At 39.5% G+C, this 19,657-nt stretch overlaps 1 protein-coding gene across 1 annotated transcript in view; it reads right to left on the reverse strand.

Moving 5' to 3' along the window:
- The window catches only part of ARMH3 (armadillo like helical domain containing 3), a 171,400-nt gene that overhangs the window by 108,199 nt on the left and 43,544 nt on the right, over positions 1 to 19,657 (reverse strand). The window contains exons 18-20 of the mRNA XM_043924866.1: positions 19,405 to 19,474; positions 18,274 to 18,334; positions 11,344 to 11,432 (exon numbers count right to left, since the gene is read on the reverse strand). Of these exons, the coding sequence (XP_043780801.1) occupies positions 11,344 to 11,432; positions 18,274 to 18,334; positions 19,405 to 19,474 (220 nt within the window). The remainder of the gene's footprint in view (positions 1 to 11,343; positions 11,433 to 18,273; positions 18,335 to 19,404; positions 19,475 to 19,657) is intronic.

Here is a 19,657-nt window from a genome sequence, read left to right on the forward strand (position 1 = left end):
GATATGGGAACTTCTCCAGAACTAAAACCTCTCCCCACATTGAGGTAAACCAGGTGCAGAGAGGAACAAGCCAACCACAGGAAGACACAATTAAGTGGTAGCTCAGCGCCTGCCTCAGAGAAGCAGAGGGGAGGTTTAATTACAAAACCAAGTGAATGATATTTAAATAAGATTAAAAACAGGAAGGAGACAGAGAGCAGAGCACAAATAAATGTCTCTGAAGAATCAGGTCAGAGAGAGTAGTCTGTTTGAACAGCTTTTACCTGCTATGAAGATAAAGAGATAGAAAGCAAAGACAAGACTAAGCCAGGCCCTATTTTGTGGCCTGGCATGGAGTTAGGATGAGAGGCCACAGATCCCAAGTCAAAACCTGATCATTAGGGGAAATGGGTAACTTCACAGTGACTGATAGAAGAGAAATACTTAGAACCTCACTAGCTTAGAAGAGAGGTAGAAGAACTCAAAGGACAGGCTACCAATAGCACTAGTATGAAGAAGAACTAAAGAGCCTCTTGATGAAAGTGAAAGAGAAGAGTCAAAAAGTTGGCTTAAAACTCAACATTCAGAAAACTAAGATCATGGCATCCAATCCCATCACTTCATGGCAAAAAGATGGGGAAACAATGGAAACAGTAACAGACTTTATTTTGGGGGGCTCCAAAATCACTGCAGATGGTGACTGTAGCCATGAAATTAAAAGACGCTTGCTCCTTGGAAGGAAAGTTATGACTAACCTAGACAGCATATTAAAAAGCAGAGACATTACTTTGCCAACAAAGGTCCGTCTAGTCAAAGGTATGGTTTTTCCAGTAGTCATGTACGGATGTGAGAGTTGGACTATAAAGAAAGCTGAGGGCTGAAGAATTGATGCTTTTGAACTGTGGTGTTGGAAAAGACTCTTGAGAGTCCCTTGGACTGAAAGGAGATCCAACCAGTCCATCCTAAAGGAAATCAGTTCTGAATATTCACTGGAAGGACTGATGCTGAAGCTGAAACTCCAATACTTTGGCCACCTGATGTGAAGAACTGATTGATTGGAAAAGACCCTGATGCTGGGAAAGATTGAAGGCATGAGGAGAAGGGGACGACAGAGGATGAGATGGTTAGATGGCATCACCAACACGATGGACGTGAGTTTGAGTAGGCTCCGGGAGTTGGTGATGGACAAGGAAACCTGGCGTGCTGAAGTCCATGGGGTCACAAAGAGTCGGACAAGCCTGAGCAACTGAACTAAGCTGAACAAGTCAATGCCTCTGAAACCCCAGAGGCACTATAAACTCTAGCCAATTTGAGCATCTCTGGACAAAATCACCAATTACTCAGGGACACTGCAAGCAATCAGCAGGCTCACTGACAGTCAGCAAAGTGGCACAGGAAGGACTTAGAAACCAACACTGACCAGCAGAAAAATTTAAAAATACACGAGGTGGGTTCTCAGACAGAATACAGGCATCTGGCTGGCTGTTAAACCCAAGTGCCTTACTGAAACAGAGACCAATGAATCCAACAAGAAAATGAAACGGCTTTGGTTATATGCTATGAGCCTCTCCAGGTGGAACAGAGCACAAAAGTCGGTATACCCAGAGGGAAGATTCTGGGAAGATGGCAGAGCATGAAATGTCAGGAATCTCCCTCCCCACCAGGACAATAATTGCCCTGGCAGAATCTGTCTGATGTAACTATTTTAGAACTCTGGACTCTGATGACGGTTTGCAACTTCTACAGGAAAATTTGGATGGTTAATTTGGTTCACTTTGGTCAATTTCAACTCTTAGTACATTAGCAGCTACCTATCCCCAATCCCAGGCCTGTGGTAAGCAACTGTGCACCTGCTTCTAGAGCAGCTTGCACACAGCTTGCAGGAGCTGGGGTGGGTCAGCTCCCAGATATGGCAATAAGGGCCATATCTTCCAAATATTAGGGATCTGTGCTATGACCACTAATTGCTGCTTCTGATCACAGAGATGCAGACAAAGAGGTGGGCAGCCATTTTTGTTGCACTTCCCATTGTTGCAAGCCTGTCCCCCCGAAAGATAAAGACATTCAACACAAATGAACGTTATCTAAGAAACAGAAACAGACTCACAGACCGAGAGAACAGACTTCTGGTTGCTAAGGGGAGGGTGACAGAGGGAGGGATAGATTGGGAGTGTGGGGTTAGCATGTGCAAACTATTACATACAGAATGGATAAACAAGAAGATCCTAATGTATAGCACAGGAAACTATATTCAATATACTGAGATAAACCGTAATGGAAAAAAATAAATACACATGTATAATTGAGTCACTTTACTTTTGATTCCACTTTGTATAGTGGAATCTAATACAATATTGTAAATCAACTATGCTTCAATTTAAAGAGAAAAGGTAAATACTAAGACAATAAAAACATTAATCAAGAAGAGAATTCAGAAACCAAAAAAAAAAAAAAAAACCTAGGACATTCAGAAACAACTGCATATTCAAGGAAAATTAGAGAGTGACTGCATATGCCCAAGAAAAAACCTCAGAAAAGATCTAAGAAAAAATTAAGTTTACACCTCAGGCTGATCCTCAGCAAAGACACAGCCTACAGTCAAAAACAAAAATAACAGTGAATTCCCTGGTGGTCCAGTGGTTAGCACTCTGGGCTTTCACTGTCAAGGATCCTGGCTCAAACCTTGGTTAGGGAACTAAGATCCCACAAGCCATGCAATGCAGCCAGAATAAATATATAAATAAAAATAAACAAGAATAATAACAAAAAATAGATAACTCTGCAGGAAGGGGGGAATCTGATTTCTTGAACCTTCAGAATATTGTAAAGTAAAATAAATCAAGTAACAAAAAGACAAATAGTGAATCATTCCACTTACATGGAGTACTGAGAGTAGTCAAAATCATAAAAAGAGAAGACAGACTGGTGGTTGCCAGGGGCTGAGGGGAAAGGGGAAGAGGTTCAGTTTTAGAAGATGAAGAGTTATAGGGAACGATGGTAGTGATGCCTACATTACAGTGTGAATGCATTTAGTACCACTGAACATACACTTAAAAATGGTTAAGATGGTAAATTTTTTTTTTTTTTTTACTAAGATGGTAAATTTTATGTTATGTGTATTTTGGCACAATAAAAAGTCAGTACGTCAACAACCTGCGCTGTCTAAAGGCTCTATGTCCTAGATGAACTGGAGAAAAGAACAAATCCTTTCTTTAAATGGAAGTTAGCTTCTGTCTTACCATTTTCCTTGCAACTGAAGTGTATCTGCTAAAAAAGAAAATAAAATTCGCAACCATCTCCAATTCCCCATTTACTTGGAGACACTGCAGTCCTCACAGTTACCACCCACCCTCCTTACCATGAAAACAAGTTTTTATGTGAAAGTTCCCACTGCTCCCGTATGGAGGAATGCAAGATCCCATACACATTCTGTGCAGCTGCTTCTAACTAAGCATGCTTATAGGCCACCATCTTCTTCTAGGGCCCTAGACATCTCCTGATTTTTTCCAGCACTGCCCAAATGAAAGAGAGTCAAAATCTCCCTTGAAGAAATCTCAGTTAATGAGACCATGTCTCAGTGGAGCCATCTGATGTAGAACCAAGAATTTTACTTTCTGCTCAAACAAGGGTAAAACCACTAAGAGACTTGTCCTGCTCACTTGAGATCCAGGGAAGGATGATACCTTATGAAATGAAATGACACTTTCCTACACAACCAGTACAGGCAGCACAACAAAAGCACAACTACTCTCTCCTCTGCCTTTTTTAGTTGACAAGATGCTAATGGGCCTACGAGAGTTGACATTTCTCTGGATGGGAAGTGCCTTTTTGTGCAGAGAAAAGAACAGATATTTCTCACTCTTTTAGGTGGAACTCTTTTTCTCCTTCTAACAGGCTAAACTTGTTAGAAATTCTTATCTTTTGCTTCTGCCAAGATTCTAAGAGAAACATTCAAAATAGTATAAATTTTAGATTTAGCCAAATGTGGTGATTTGAAGGGAAAAAAGGTTTCCTAGCATTCTTTTTCTGCCCTGGGGCTTCGTACACTGCTACATAGGATCTTCCATAATGAAATTATGAAAGGAGAGAAATACCTTCGAATGCTCCCACATTAGAACATTCTAACTTTAAGAAGAATTGATTACCTACAGAAGAAAGAAGCCTCCATATTTTTGCACATGGAAGCTAGAGCAGTCTTAATTAGGCACATCAAGCCTAGAATACATCTTGTAACAGATTCCCCTAAATCAGAGAAAATTTGGGGAAAAAAAGAAGAACAATTTAAAAAGCAATTTTAAGAACAAAATAGCAATAGCAGCTGCCAAAATTTCTCTTGCTATATACTCTAGCTGTTTACTGCTATGTTCTTCCCCACCTGCATACTCTCTTCAAAACTTAAAGCAGCAATATCGTACTTATGTAAGATGTCACCATTGGAGGAATCTGGGTGAAGGGTACAAGAACTCTCTACTATTTTTGCAACTTCCTGTGAGTCTATAATTATATCAAAATAAAAAGTTTAAAAAAGTAACCAAACTAAAAGAAGCAGACAATTAAAAACTCAAAGGATAGTTTCCCCAAGTCAGGAGGGGCTGGCAAACTGTCAAAGCTACACCCATACAAGAACTGCCAACTATATCTATGGCTCAGGTCAGTCTTTCTCCTGAAAATTTCCAGTCCTGTATAACACCTACAGTATAACAAGCATGAAATGAAAGCTCTCAATTCCCAGTCTCAAGGTGCACCTAACCATGAAGTCACAGACTTCTGTCAGTGATGAGTGTGCCAGCTGGATCCAGAAAGCTGTGACACTCTTGAGTTTTCTATTTTTCCCAGTAGGTATCTGAAAGGTCAGGCCAAGTACAATTTCTCTCTTTTTCACAAAGCTGTGAATGCTTTGGATGCTATTTAGCACAGTGAAGCCGAACAGATTGTTTTGGGGGCTTTGGGGGCCTCTCTTCCTGCAGGGAGGCAAATGTTGCCTAGTGATCTGCTTCTGAGCATAGGAGTCAGGAACTCTAAGTTCTGATCATGACTATTTAATGTCTGGTTTCCATGATCCTTAGCAAGTCACTTATCCTTCTATACATTCCCCAACAAATGGTGATAAAAATAATGACTTATCACCCAGATGTGCAGCAGAGTGAAAGGGTAAGAAGGACTGTGATCCACAGATATATGCCAAATGTAAAATGCCAACATAAACCTGTCTTTAAATCAACCTGTTTTCAGACTGTGGAAAGCTACACTATTTAAACACAGGCTGGCTCCCCAATGCTCCATCTGCCTGCAGTGGAAGTAAAATAAGCTGACTCCATGAAGTTCTCTGTTCAAGTATTTCCCTCTCCAACAACTGTATGCTTCTCTTTAAACATTCTGCTCATTCCTTGGTTAATGGCTTAGAAACTAAGTTTCCATTTTCACTTGGTTAAAAGTAATCCATGTGTCTGTAGGTAAGGAAGAAAGTGACAAAGGAAATAGAAATCATCCACCACTCCCTTTCATACCAACAATTCAAATAAAAAGGTGATGAAGTCAGCTCAAAAGACACATGAAAACAAATATTCTAATACTAATTTTTTTTTGAAGTCCAAACACAACATTGTGCCGCCTTAAGAGAATGCTGACTCATCACCAATGGAAATTTTATATACCCATTCATCCATTTATTTATTCACTCAAATGTTTTCTGAGCCCCTGTTACAAGCCAAGTAGTGTGCTGGGAATAAATCAATGATTAAAACTCAGGCCCTGCCCTCCAGGAATTTTTTTTAAGAGGAAAAACAGATAATTTAAGCAAATCATTGTACAGACATGTGCAAACACAGCATAACAATGTGATATGCTAAAACAGAAGCCCAAAGTTCTGTGAGAATAACAAGAACCAAACATAGTGACCAACATCGGTCTTTAGTTTCAAGTTCAGATATAAAACTAAAGTTCCCAGGAGGAATGCAATACAATCAGCAAATAAAGAAAAACTATCTAACCAAACATAAAGAAGTTCTGTGAAGACAGAATTGGGAGGCTAATTGCTAAAATTAAGATAGCGATTCTTCCCCCCACACCCTTTGGATTCCAACTTGAGACTTTTTTGTTTGTATTTAATTATTTTTTTAATTTATTTTTAATTGGAGGATAATTTCTTTTACAATGTTGTGCTGGTTTCTGCCATATATCAACATGAATCAGTCACAGAAAGACTGGGATGCTTAACATTGGATCATGGATGGGCTTCAGAAGAAGGTCCATGAACTCTCTGAAATTGTATGCAAAATATATATGTGCAAATGGACATTTTTCTGGATGCGAAGATATCTTTCACTATATTCTCAAAAGCAAAGAATTATTTCACTAGGATCTCACCCTAAAACTTGGTTTTCTATCTTTATCAGACGAGCATTTTAAGACCTAATCTTTTACTCAAGATAGGAAGTTTGGGTAGCCTAGAGGTCAGAGAAGAGCTTTTGAACTTCCCATAACTTGGTGGAAAACAGTGACTGCTGAAAATAGGGTAATGAGAAAGATAAGACGTTTTCCTTTCTATATTCAAGTTGAGGTTAGCCTAAATATATTTCTGCATCTACTCAGATACCATGGTGACAGGCATCATATAAATAGACCATGGCAGCAGGGAGTAGGTCAGGGATTACATCTGTAAAACCAACATATTAGGCAGGATTAAAGCCCCAACTAACATAGCTGCCGGATGAACTATGGATGGAGGTTCACGACATTGTACAGGAGACAGGGAGCAAGACCATTCCCAAGAAAAAGAAATGCAAAAAGGCAAAATGGCTCTCTGAGGAAGCCTTACAAATAGCTGTGAAAAGAAGAGAAGCGAAAAGCAAAGAAGAAAAGGAAAGATATAAGCATCTGAATGCAGAGTTCCAAAGAATAGCAAGGAGAGATAAGAAAGCCTTCCTCAGCGATCAATGCAAAGAAATAGAGGAAAACAACAGAATGAGAAAGATTAGATCTCTTCAAGAAAATTAGAGATACCAAGGGAACATTTCAGGCAAAGATGCGCTCAATAAAGGACAGAAATGGTATGGACCTAACAGAAGCAGAAGATATTAAGAAGAGGTGGCAAGAATACACAGAACTCTACAAAAAAGATCTTCACAACCCAGATCATCACAATGGTGCGATCACTCACCTAGAGCCAGACATCCTGGAATGTGAAGTCAAGTGGGCCTTAGGAAGCATCACTACGAACAAAGCTAGTGGAGGTGAAGGAATTCCAGTTGAGCTATTTCAAATCCTAAAAGATGATGCTGTGAAAGTGCTGCACTCAATATATCAGCAAATTGGAAAACTCAGCAGTGGCCACAGGACTGGAAAAGATCAGTTTTCATTCCAATCCCAAAGAAAGGCAATGCCAAAGAATGCTCAAACTTCCACACAATTGCACTCATCTCATACTAGTAAAGTAGTACTCAAAATTCTCCAAGTCAGGCTTCAGCAATACGTGAACCGTGAACTCCCAGATGTTCAAGCTGGTTTTAGAAAAGGTAGAGGAACCAGCGATCAAACTGCCAACATCCGCTGGACCATGAAAAAGGAAGAGAGTTCCAGAAAAACATCTATTTCTGCTTTATTGACTATGCCTAAGCCTTTGACTGTGTGGATCACAATAAACTGTGGAAAATTCTGAAGGAGATGGGAATACCAGACCACCTGACCTGCCCCTTGAGAAACCTGTATGCAGGTCAGGAAGCAACAGTTAGAACTGGACATGAAACAACAGACTGGTTCCAAATAGGAAAAGGAGTACGTCAAGGCTGTATATTGTCACCCTGCTTATTTAACTTATATGCAGAGTACATCATGAGAAACGCTGGGCTGCAGGAAGCACAAGCTGGAATCAACACTGCCGGGAGAAACATCAATAACCTCAGATATGCAGATGATAACACCCTTATGGCAGAAAGTGAAGAGGAACTAAAAAGCCTCTTGATGAAAGTGAAAGAGAGTGAAAAAGTTGGCTTAAAGCTCAACATTCAGAAAACTAAGATCACAGCATCCGGTCCCATCACTTCATGGCAAATAGATGGGGAAACAGTGAAAACAGTGGCTGACTTTATTTTGGGGGGCTCCAAAATCACTGCAGATGGTAACTGCAGCCATGAAATTAAAAGACGCTTACTCCTTGGAAGGAAAGTTAAGACCAACCTAGATAGCATATTAAAAAGCAGAGACATTACTTTGCCAACAAAGGTTCATCTAGTCAAGGCTATGGCTCTTCCAGTAGTCATGTATTGATGTGAGAGTTGGACTATAAAGAAAGTTGAGCACAGAAGAATTGATGCTTTTGAACTATGGTGTTGGAGAAGACTCTTGAGAGTCCCCTGGACTGCAAGGAGATCCAACCAATCCATCCTAAAGGAGGTCAGTCCTGGGTGTTCATTGGAAGGACTGATGTTGAAGCTGAAACTCCAATACTTTGGCCACCTGATGTGAAGAGCTGACTCAGTTGAAAAGACCCTGATGCTGGGAAAGATTGAGGGCAGGAGGAGAAGGGGACGACAGAGGATGAGATGGCTGAATGGCATCACCGACTCAGTGGACATGGGTTTGGGTGAATTCCGGGAGTTGGTAATGGACAGGGAGGCCTGGGGTCCTGCCATTCATGGGGTCACAAAGAGTCAGACACGACTGAGCGACTGAACTGAACTGAATGTAGCTGGCTCCTCCTTATCATAAAACCAAACCTGAAAACTCCATATAGGAATTTGGAGGGGGATCCCTGGCTACTTCCCCAATAAGAAAGAGGCAGTCAAACAGTATAAGAATAAAAATAACCACTCAAAGTGCAGTGAGACTAAACACTCTCATTCCAAATAATAAAAGGCATTTGCCATCCATGCTTCCTGGGCACCTGAGGTCTCTCATGTGTCTGACCTAACAACACATGCCTTACCAGTTTTATTTGTAAGTAAAATTCAACTAAAGTTTGCAGTACATGTATGGACAAGCATCTGTACTTAAGCATATTTGCCATGATGAGTTTCACATATCTCCCTCAAATCTATACATCTAGAAGGCAAAGAAAGAATGAAAACATGGGCAAACCAACATATGAGGGGTATTACCAGCCAAGGAATGGGTGGATCCACCATAGACACATTTATATTCACTGATTACAATATTATACATTATTATGGGCTCTGATGCATCAGATGTAGTCTAGTATTTTGCAGCTTTCCTTAACACCTGCTGCTCTGCATCTCACTGTATATACTCCATGTATGAACACAGGGAGTCAGGTTACAGGAGGGCTCACCCAGTCTACATAGAAAAGGAGCTAACCTCACCTGGCAGAGAACTCCAGTACAAACGCCTATGCCTGGAACAAGCAGCCATCCAAGCCTCATGAATGACACTCATATACACCTCCTCTCAACCTATCAAGGGCCTTAGCATGCCAATCAGTCCTGAGATAGCAAATAATTATATACAGAGTTAAACATGACATAAAATACCCAAAGAAATAAAGTCAATACAGGATAAAGAATGGTCTCTTGCTTCACAGTTTCTCACCGGAACAGGGAAAGCTAAGATCCAGAAAAGATAAATATAAAAGATACTTTTTAAATCTCTTTAAAAGATAATTGCCTCTTTAAATAAAAATGATGGAAATGTATTTTGGGGTTTATAAAATATATAAAAGTTAAACATATGACAACAACAGCACAAAGGGCAGAATGCAAGGGAGTAAGAGAATAAATGGAACCCTAGGACTGAGGAAGACAGACGAGAGTGAACAGGAGAAGGCAATGAAAAAGACAACAGAAGAGGAGAAATGACGAAGAGGACAACTGATGACAAGGATAGGAGAAAAGCCAGAGAGCTCCTAGGGGCAAGAGAAAGGATAGCTAGGAGAGAAAGTAAAGGTGATAGAATAAAAGAGAAAACAAAAACAGAAGAGAATCAAAAGCAGGCAAAAATAACTACTACCATCAACTCTTTAGTACTACAATGTGTAACTTCATCCCAGTTATAGACATAAGCCATTTGTACTTGTTACACTAATGTCCACAGATTTGCATCATTTTTGTGTTTTCTCTTTAATTCTAAATTTTTAAATTAACCATACAACTAATTAATTATACAACTAATGCACAGACAACCAAATAGTCCTTTATATTAGAAAGAATTATTCCAACCTAAGAAATTCAAACTTTAGTCATTTCAATCTCTTGATCTCTCTTTAGCTTTTCTAATATTCTTTCAATTTTGAACTCTCACATAATTACACTCTTCTCCTAAAATATCAAAATGCCACTGTTGCCATCAGTGTTATTATCCTACTCCCCCTTCAACACCATAGGCAGTAACTGCAAAGAAGTTGCTAATCCATTAATTAAAGATCTCTACTTCCCATTATGAAGGACTAAATTTAGAAAGCCAAATTGGGTTGGTAGGAAACCATGTGTCACAACAAGTGAGATGAATTCCATGGGAGGGGGTGGGGTTACTGGCCTGCTTCTCATTTCTCACAAAGCCTCCCATATTCACACACACTTCTCTGCTCAGAATACACAGAAGCTCTCCTAAGGGTGGGGCAACAATTTACCACTATAATCATCTGGAGAAGATTTTATTGTACTATCAGGTCACAAAAGCCACAGGACCTATCAGCAAGCAAACGCCTCAGGAAACATGTCTCCTCTGCTTTTCTGAAACCTCCAATTTAGATGCACAAAAGAAAGGGGTGTCAAGCCAGTATTAATTGTACCCTTAGAGAAGAGCCACTTTTTTCCCCAACAGGGGTGGCAGTAACTTTACTGGGCTACCAAATGTATACAAAGACAAAAGTAAACACTGTAATTTGCTGTTTTTATCTCTGGCACAGGGGGAGTGGTAAAACTGACACTGTCTATAAACAGTAATAATGCCAGATGTAACACAAAGAACAGGGTTTCCCCCCATCTCTCCACCTCCTCCCAACCCCTTCTCCCTAAGACATTCCTCCTGAGACTACTCATCCCCAGGAAACACACAGAAGCCTCCCTATAGTCCATATGCTGTTACCGAATAGAACCAAGAGAGAATCCAAGTTTGTACTGACTTCTCAATGGAAGAATCAATGGAACTCAAGAAATATTTAATTATTTCTGCCAGCTGACAAAAACATACAGGGAGAAGGAACAGAGAGAAAGTATAAAATAGATATATAGGTGACATGCCCAGGTTTGGATTATAACAAGGCTGAAATGACAAAAAGAAGAGTTGAAAATACAAGCATCCTAAACAAACTAAAAAGTTTGTTTGATTGTTTGTTTTAAATTCATCTATGCCCAGGCACAGAGGCTCATAAAACATACAGGAAAAGATGATGAATTCAAAAGAGAAAGTTACCTGACCAGAGTTCCCGCCAGGTATAATGCAGGCGTACTCTACACTTCTTCTGATAGCAAAGTAGTTTATGTACTACCTGAATGCAGCGCCTGGAACAGAAAAAGAGAAAAACTGGAATAAGTCTAAAGATACGGTGCAACTCACCACAGATACCCTTTCTTTAACAAGGCAACTTTTGCTAAGACCACAAAAAACACTGGATATGAATCTGTATACATGGGAAAGAAAGGAACTTCTGCAACTTTCTGGTGGATAAAAAGCCCAACCCCAAACACACACAGTGTAACTTGTGCTAACTCCCCTATCTCTAGAAAAAGGGAGTTATAACCACATCTAAGTCAGTATTCAATTAGGCACTACTTTTACCATTCCCTTGAGTATCTTTCCTCAGAGGAAGAATGCACCATGAACCAAAATGAGACTACATTCGAAACTGCAAACATGGTATGCAAAGATGTAAAATTAAAGAACTTAAGCCTTTAGATCTATTTAAATATGTTTTTAATGTAAATAAAATTTTAAATAATATTTAAATTTTGATTTACATTAAAGGTTAAATTAACAATTCAGTTCTTCGGTTGCACTAACCAAGTACTCAGAAGTCATGTGTGCCTAGTGGCTACCATATTGAACAACACAGAAAAACAGAACATTATTATAATCACAAAAATTATACTGACAGTGCTATTCTAGATCACTGGACTATTAAACATTATTCACATCCCAACAACAAAAATGCTTTTGAGAATATTTCCAAGTAAACTGAAAAATGAAAGACATTTTTTAAACATTGTAAACCTAACCAAAAAAAATGTCTTTTCATCTCTGACTGGGGAAGAATTTTGAAAGCTAAAAAAGCTATGAGTGAATGTATAAAAATATTGATAAAATTTACTTCCTAAAAATAAAAATCTTGGGACTTGCCTGGTGGTCCAGTGGTTAAGAATCCACCTGCCAATGCAGGGGACATAGGTTCAATCCCTGGTTGGGGAACTAAGATCCCACATGCTGTGGCACAACTAAGCCCACGGGTCACAATTACTGAGCCCACATACCACAACTAGAGAGGAACGCAACAAAATGTTCTGCAGAAATGTTTCTCATGATGCAACGAAGATCCCACGTACCGCAACTAAGACCCAACTGCAGCCAAAATAAATAATTTTTTTTTAAAAAGCCTTTAAAATAAATTTGAAAAAATAAAAATCTCATTAAAAAAAATTGTAATGATTAAAATTAAAAGCCAAATATGGGAAATTACATTTGCAACAAATGACATGAAATGGTTACTATGCTTAATACATGTGAGTTTATATAAATTGATAAGAAAAAATAACAACACACCTAATAAGAAAGATGGGCAAAGGAAATGGACAACAAATCCCTCCATCCCCAAAAAGAGGAAAAATATGGAAAGTTAACATTTTCCTATAATGTTCAATTTCACCTTAAAAAGGTACATTAAAACAAGATTCTGGGTTCTTTTTTTGGGGGTTGGGGGCACACTGTGTGGCTGAGGGCTCTTAGCTCCCCAACCAGGGCTAGAGCCCGTGCCCCCTATAGTGGAAGTGTGGAATCTTAACCTACTGACTGGCAGGGAACTCCCCAACAAGATTCTGTTTTTGCAAACCAAATTAATACAGATTTTAATGCTGACAGCTAAAGGTATGAACAACCCAAATGTCTATCAACTAATTAATGGATAAATGAATGATGTTGTACACCCAAACAATGGAATATTACTTGGCCATAAAAAAGGAACACAGTAACATGGATAAAATCCTGGAAATATGCTGTAAAAGGTCAGACATAAAAGATCACATAATATATAATTTCATTTACATAAAATGTCCAAAATAGGCAGATATAGAGACAGAAAGTAGAAAAAGTAGATTGGGGGTGGGAGGAAAGAGGCCCAAGTCTTGGTCTATATTGCTTTGAAGCTCCAAGCTCATCACACAAACCAAAAGATTCACAGGAAACCATCAGACCTATCTTCATTCATTCCATAAATACTGACTGCAAACCAAATGAAGATCTAGCACTTAAGTCTTACCAAAACTAAACTGTCAAGTTCCTGGAAATTAGATCTAGATAGTCTGCTAGTTTCAGGCAAATAAAGAGGTTCTTTCTCCCGAAACTCTTCTGACACCAAAGAATGAAGCAAAGAAAACAGAAATAAGCAAGGCAAAAGGGTGCAGCAAAAGTGGCTTCTCCACACCTAATATGCTGCAGTTGAAATTCAGCTGAATGACAATACTTCTAGAGGTGACAGTAAGACTCTCTCAGGTTCTGGGGTTTTAATATGAGACAGAGTATCCTGAGATCCTACTAACTTCAGCAGACATCATATCAATATGTAGGATATCAATCCTACAGCTCATGAAATCAAGCAAAAATGGTGACAGCTAATTTTCTGGGCCTCTTAGCAGAGGGCAAAGAAAAAGGGGGGGGTGGAACCCCACCACTACCAACAGCAGCAACAAAAACACGACAAACTTCCCTCTGTGGAGTGAGACACAGGACATTAAAGTACCTGACAACACATCAAAGACACAAATGAAGAGAAATAAATTTGTAAGTTAAAAGTCCTGCAAGTTTTCAAAATAATTCCAATAATGGAATTAGCCTGCTACCTCACTAGCCTATTCTACATGCCTCATTATTCACATCTCTCTGTTCTTTCCATTCTTCATAGTTCTAAGTGGTCTTACAGGAGACTTTCAGATAGAATTTTATAAGAGGACTATGTGACAGAGATCTCTCTTAAAAGACTTCAGTATATATTAAAAATATTTTACAAACCAGACAGACAGAAATATAAATATATAAATACATACAACAAAACTTTTAAATAATTCCCTTTTATTCTCTAAACAGAATATAGAGAATATAGGATGGTGGCTCAGACGGCAAAGAATCTGCCTGCAATGCAGGAGACCCAGGTTCAATCCCTGGGTTGGGAAGATCCCCAGGAGAAGGAAATGAATGGCAACCCACTCCAGTATTCTTGCCTGGAGAATTTCATGGAACAGAGGAGCCCAATGGGGTCGCAAAGAGTCGGACATGACTGAGTGATTAACACTTATTCTCTGAATAAACTGTATCAAAACCACTTACAAAGTGATATAAATTGTAGTGTAAATATTCCTAATACTTTCCAAACCATTGGCTGATTTTTAGAAATTGTGGTGTGATCTTCCTTCCATGTGATGCAGCTATCAGTAGCTACAGGATGCCCTCGTTTGAGCCATGATTTAACTTAGGAAAATACAAACTATTCTATCAATTTGCCATTAAACTGACAGTCATTAGGTCCCTCCCTGGGGCTGAAACCGGTGCTGCAGCCAGCAAGGGTAGCTGGCCACTGCCCATGCATGACCACCCACACACAGAACATTCCTGGACACCAGCACTTCTCATACGTCCTAGATCTGGACAGCTGCACCATGTCTCTGTTGACAACATCATCCCAGCACTGAGCCACTATGGAGCAGCAATGAGACACGACCTGTGTTACCACACTCTGGTGCCAACCCCCTCTGGCTCAAAGGCTTTTTATATCCACTCCAAGGCTCCGTTCCTTTTCCTGCAGCCACCCAACAAGGGACAGTATTTGCCTTGTGGTCTCAGTAACTTATATTACTTACCAAACAGAATGAAAATTTTAAAAACTATTATGATCTCAAAGATATGCTGGCTGAATGACTCCAAACTGACAGTTTAGGGCATTTCTTTTATGCATGTAGCAGTTTCCTATTTCAACACAAGACAGTTCCACTTTAACTTGAAACTCTTCTTGTGGGGTCTACTGAAGTCTCTACCCACAGGTCTGAGAATTCCTGATTTAGAAAGAGTCCAAGTTTTCCACGTAAGAGTAATTTAAAGGAGAGTTTTCCCTCCTCAGAGACCATTTCCCCTAACTCCCAATCCTGTGCCAGCAGTAGGGGTTGGCAGCAAGAATCAAAGAGTAGCAGCCAGAAGGGGAAATTAATTGGTTGGGTTTTCCTACCTCCTAATATTCCAGGCAAAACTTTCGTTTTTTTTTTTTTTTTGTATAAGCACCTTTCTCCATTATTACTTTACCTACAGCATTCACACACAGATATGAAACTGTTTCTGACCCAGATTCTGGCTTGAGTATTAAGTCTTTCCATATTCTGTACTGCTTCATATTTCACCAGGAGGATTACAAACTTATCTGAAATGGTAGAAATTCATTTTACTTTCAATTTCTTATTTTGCTGTATGCTGCTGAAAAGCAGTATATAATGAGAAGTGAGAGCAGCAACTTGGCCTGATGCCCAGCTGGGAGCAGATAAGTTCACCTAAAAAGGACCTGACGCTCCAAATGCCAGAAACTGGAAAGAGGGCTGGAAGTTAAGGAGGCAGATATGGAAATATGCCCAGGGGTAGTAATGGAGAAAGTGAATTCAGCCTGAGGGTGAGACCTTCTGCCCAGCCTCTGTCAGCTTGATGCCTCATTATCTTCTCCATCTTCCCTAACCTCAGGACATTCAATTAGGAAGCAGGTGGAAAAGGAACTGAGAGAGCAAAGCAAAGCAAAAAAAAAAGGCAGGAACCAGGGGGAAGAGGGAAGATCAGGTTCACTGGCTGGGATGTGAGGGTTTGGTAGACAGATAGGTATCTATAACTCTAAGTGCTGAGCACAGTCTAATCATGTCATCCCCACCTTCAACTGTTACCCATCATCCATTTATTTCAGGTAATACTTTTTCTACCCTCTTGGCCTTCCTCCATGCACCCTATACGCTAATCCTTTTGAATTTCTTTCTATTCTCCAAAGTAGGCCACACTATCAAGTCCCCAAGCTTTTGAACATGCTGGTCCCCTGCTTGGGATGTTGCTCCTCACTCCTCTGCATACAAAACTGCCTACTATTTCTTCATGACTCAGGTCAAGTGCAGCCTTCTCTAATGCCCCAGTGAGCATTAGTCACCCTGTACAAATCTTTTCTTTGTCATTTATCATAGTGGTAATTAAGAAAGAGTACAGCCTCTTTCCTAAGACAGACTTGAGCTTGAATCTTGGTGACGCCTGTGGTAGCCAGCCCACAAGATGGCCCCCAATGGTCCCCACCTCCGGGGATTCACATCCTTATGGAGTCCCTTCCAACACTGCATTAGGCTTGGTCTGTGAGACCAATAGAAATGGTATGTCGTCTGAGATTAGGTTATAAAAGGCCCCATGGTTTCCATCTTGGGCTCTCACTCTCCTTTTCTTTCTCTCTTGTATTACTTGCTTTGGAGAAAGTCAGCTGTCATGTCAAACAACCCACATGGCTAGGAACTGAGATTTACCAACAACCATGTAAGTGAGCTTTGAAGCAATTCTCCAGCCCCAGTAGAGCCGCAGGAAAGCTAACATGTTGACTGAGGCTCATATCAAACCCTATGCTGAAAGCTGCTACTGGATTGCTGAGCCACAGAAACTGTGAAGTAATAAATGCCTGCTTTAAACCCAATGTTTTGGAGTAGTTTGTTACACAGCCTGACAAAGGGTGGGAACAACTTAGGATTTACTGTAAGAAAACTTGGGTTCAAGTCCAGACACTGGTGCTTACTAACAGAATAATCCAACCTTCAGTTGGATTAGAGTGGATTACGAACCCTCAGCTTCCTTCCTTGGAAAATGAGTAAACTAAGACTATAATAATATATTACAAAAAAAAAAAATACTCTATCCTAGAACTAGAACATAAGATAAATAAGCTAAAAATAAAGCCTGTAGCAAAACAAATATAATCCCTGAGGTACTGACGTTCAGCAATCCCATCTAAAATAAGCAGAAAATTCATCTGATAACTGTTTGTTTGGGTTTTTTTTTTGATAAGTGTTTAAAAAAAGAGCTTTTCATGGTCTTTAAATTGCAATAAGGGGCTTCCCTGAAAACTCAGTTGTTAAGGAATCTGCCTGCAGTGCATGAAATAAAGGGTCAAACTAATTTTAAACAACCAAAAGATACAGAAAAATGCAAACCAGAAACTACTTATCTAAAAGTAAAATTTGTATCTTATTTCATACCTATGAATTAAGAATACGTAGCCTACAAATAGTCTAAAAACTAGAGATCTTCCATTCATAGTAAAATCCTTCATATCTCCCCAGATCCCAGGCTCAGCATTGGAATGAGGTACACTAAGCTTGCTGTGCACCAAACTTTTCTCTTACTTGGGAAAAAGTGGAGGTACTAATTCTGTTGTCAGACTGAATCCAGATGCGTTTTAAGGAATAAAGATAATACATATACTTGAGATCACACTAATATGGCACAGTTGTTCCTAGACATTAATAAAAAGAAGAATGCTGAAATAGCAAAGAAGTGAGAAAGCCTAAAGGCTTAAACTTTATTAAAATATGAAGACTTTCAGTTATTTCTAGTTATACTGGCTGTAAAGAATTGTGACAGACAATCAGATCCCCTCGGGAGGCAGGAGACTCCCAGCCAGGCCACTATATATACACAATCTAACTAGCTAGTGGAGTTCTGACTAGGTTGCTAGTACAACGTAGGCTAAGAATGAACCAAAAGACCTCTCTCTCTCTGGCCTTTCCCTACCTTCTAAATACTGCTGACTCCTTTGATGCCAAGGTCTAGGGATGACTAAGTGGGTTGCTGGTATTCCATATCTTTGGATACCAGAGTCACCCATGATCTCTGCTTCAACATATCAGCCCTATTCTTCATGCAGTGTGCCTAAAAGTGATAATGAAGATATGTGGTTTGTGCTTTCCCCTCTTTCTGGAAAAATGTATAAACCCAGGCCACAAAACATTCCCTGACACTTCTCTGCATATACATGTGCTTTTCCTGAAGTGAAGTATACATAAAAATTTTGTGACTATTAAACTTCTTACACTCAATTCTATAAAATAGATTTGCACACATTAAATGAACCATGGTACTTACACATAGAGATCCATAGGAAACTCCTTCATCATGTGTGTTACAATAAACTCCACCATCAGGTCTGAATGGGAAAAAGAAAAATCAGATCAGTCAGAATGAAATTCACTGCTTGCCTTTGGAGTTGGGAGAAAAACTTTATCAGTACACCTTACAACCATGCTGAATGGCATCAACTAACCACATCTTTATCAACATGCATTTAAATCTATTTTATATAAGGCACTTTTTGCAACACTTTCACCACCTGCCACTTGTAAGGTAACAAGAAAATTAGTTCACTCTCCCACTTCAGAAGGATATGTTGACCTGCCAATAAACTCAGATACAAGGGAAATTTCACTGTACAGATATTTCATACCATGGCACTAATGCAAAATGCCAGAGGGAAATCATATTCTGAGAACCAAGTGATGAGGCAAGCAGAGAAAAAATTATGGATCACAGCTGTGTAACCAGAGACTCAAACTCTAAAGCTATGTCAGTCTTTCTTGTCTTCCTATCACACTCAGCTTGGCAGATATTGACCAAAATGGTCTGGGGAGGTTTAGGTCAATAAAGGCTTACTATATAGTCTTAATTATTGTTTTTAAAATCAAGTAGATTTAGGGAGCAGGGCTGAATATTATAGCGAAATGGGATTAAGAGTTCAGATCATTCCCCTGAGGAAAATGCAGAATTCTGGGCAGACAAAATTACTTGCAATACAGCCCCCTATCTGTCAGCTCTGTCAGCCTCCTCTCAGCTTAAGTTACTCAGAGGAAGTTTTGTATGTCTAAACCTTGAACTTTCGCCTCCTGGCCCACTGACACATCAATTTGGGCCAAGAAATGGAGGGAAGAATTTGAGTTTTATCAAGTGTAAGAAAGTTTACAAATTTATGTATCAAACTTAGATATCTGTCTCCCTAGAAAGAACTTTTTCTTTGAACAAGGGCACTCTTTAATTGAACATTAAATTCATTGGGATTGCTTTACCAAACTTAACAAGAAACATGGTTTCTTAGGCCAGGGAAGAAATACAACTAGTAACTTCTTCTCTGAGGAGGAAGCACATCAAACAGGACCTATCCCTTATCTTAAACATGAAAATCTATCATTGGCTCAGAAACATACCCATTTTGATGATACTCACCCAGTACTGCACATACTAATGGACGGCAGGGAAGGTTCTTGTCTGCTGCCTTCTTCCTGTGTCTCATAGGCTTCACACAAATAAGAAATGAGATTATAAGACATCTGAACTAACATCCAGTGGTTCACCATCATTTTTTTTTTCACGCAAATAACATCACTACTACTGGGAAATCCCTGGTGATCCAGTGATTAGGATTTTGGGCTTACAATGCTGGGGGCCCAGGTTCAATCCCTGGTCAAGGAACTAGGAT

The sequence above is a fragment of the Cervus elaphus genome, chromosome 15, assembly GCF_910594005.1.
Source record: "Cervus elaphus chromosome 15, mCerEla1.1, whole genome shotgun sequence".
Classification (NCBI taxonomy): Eukaryota; Metazoa; Chordata; class Mammalia; order Artiodactyla; family Cervidae; genus Cervus; species Cervus elaphus.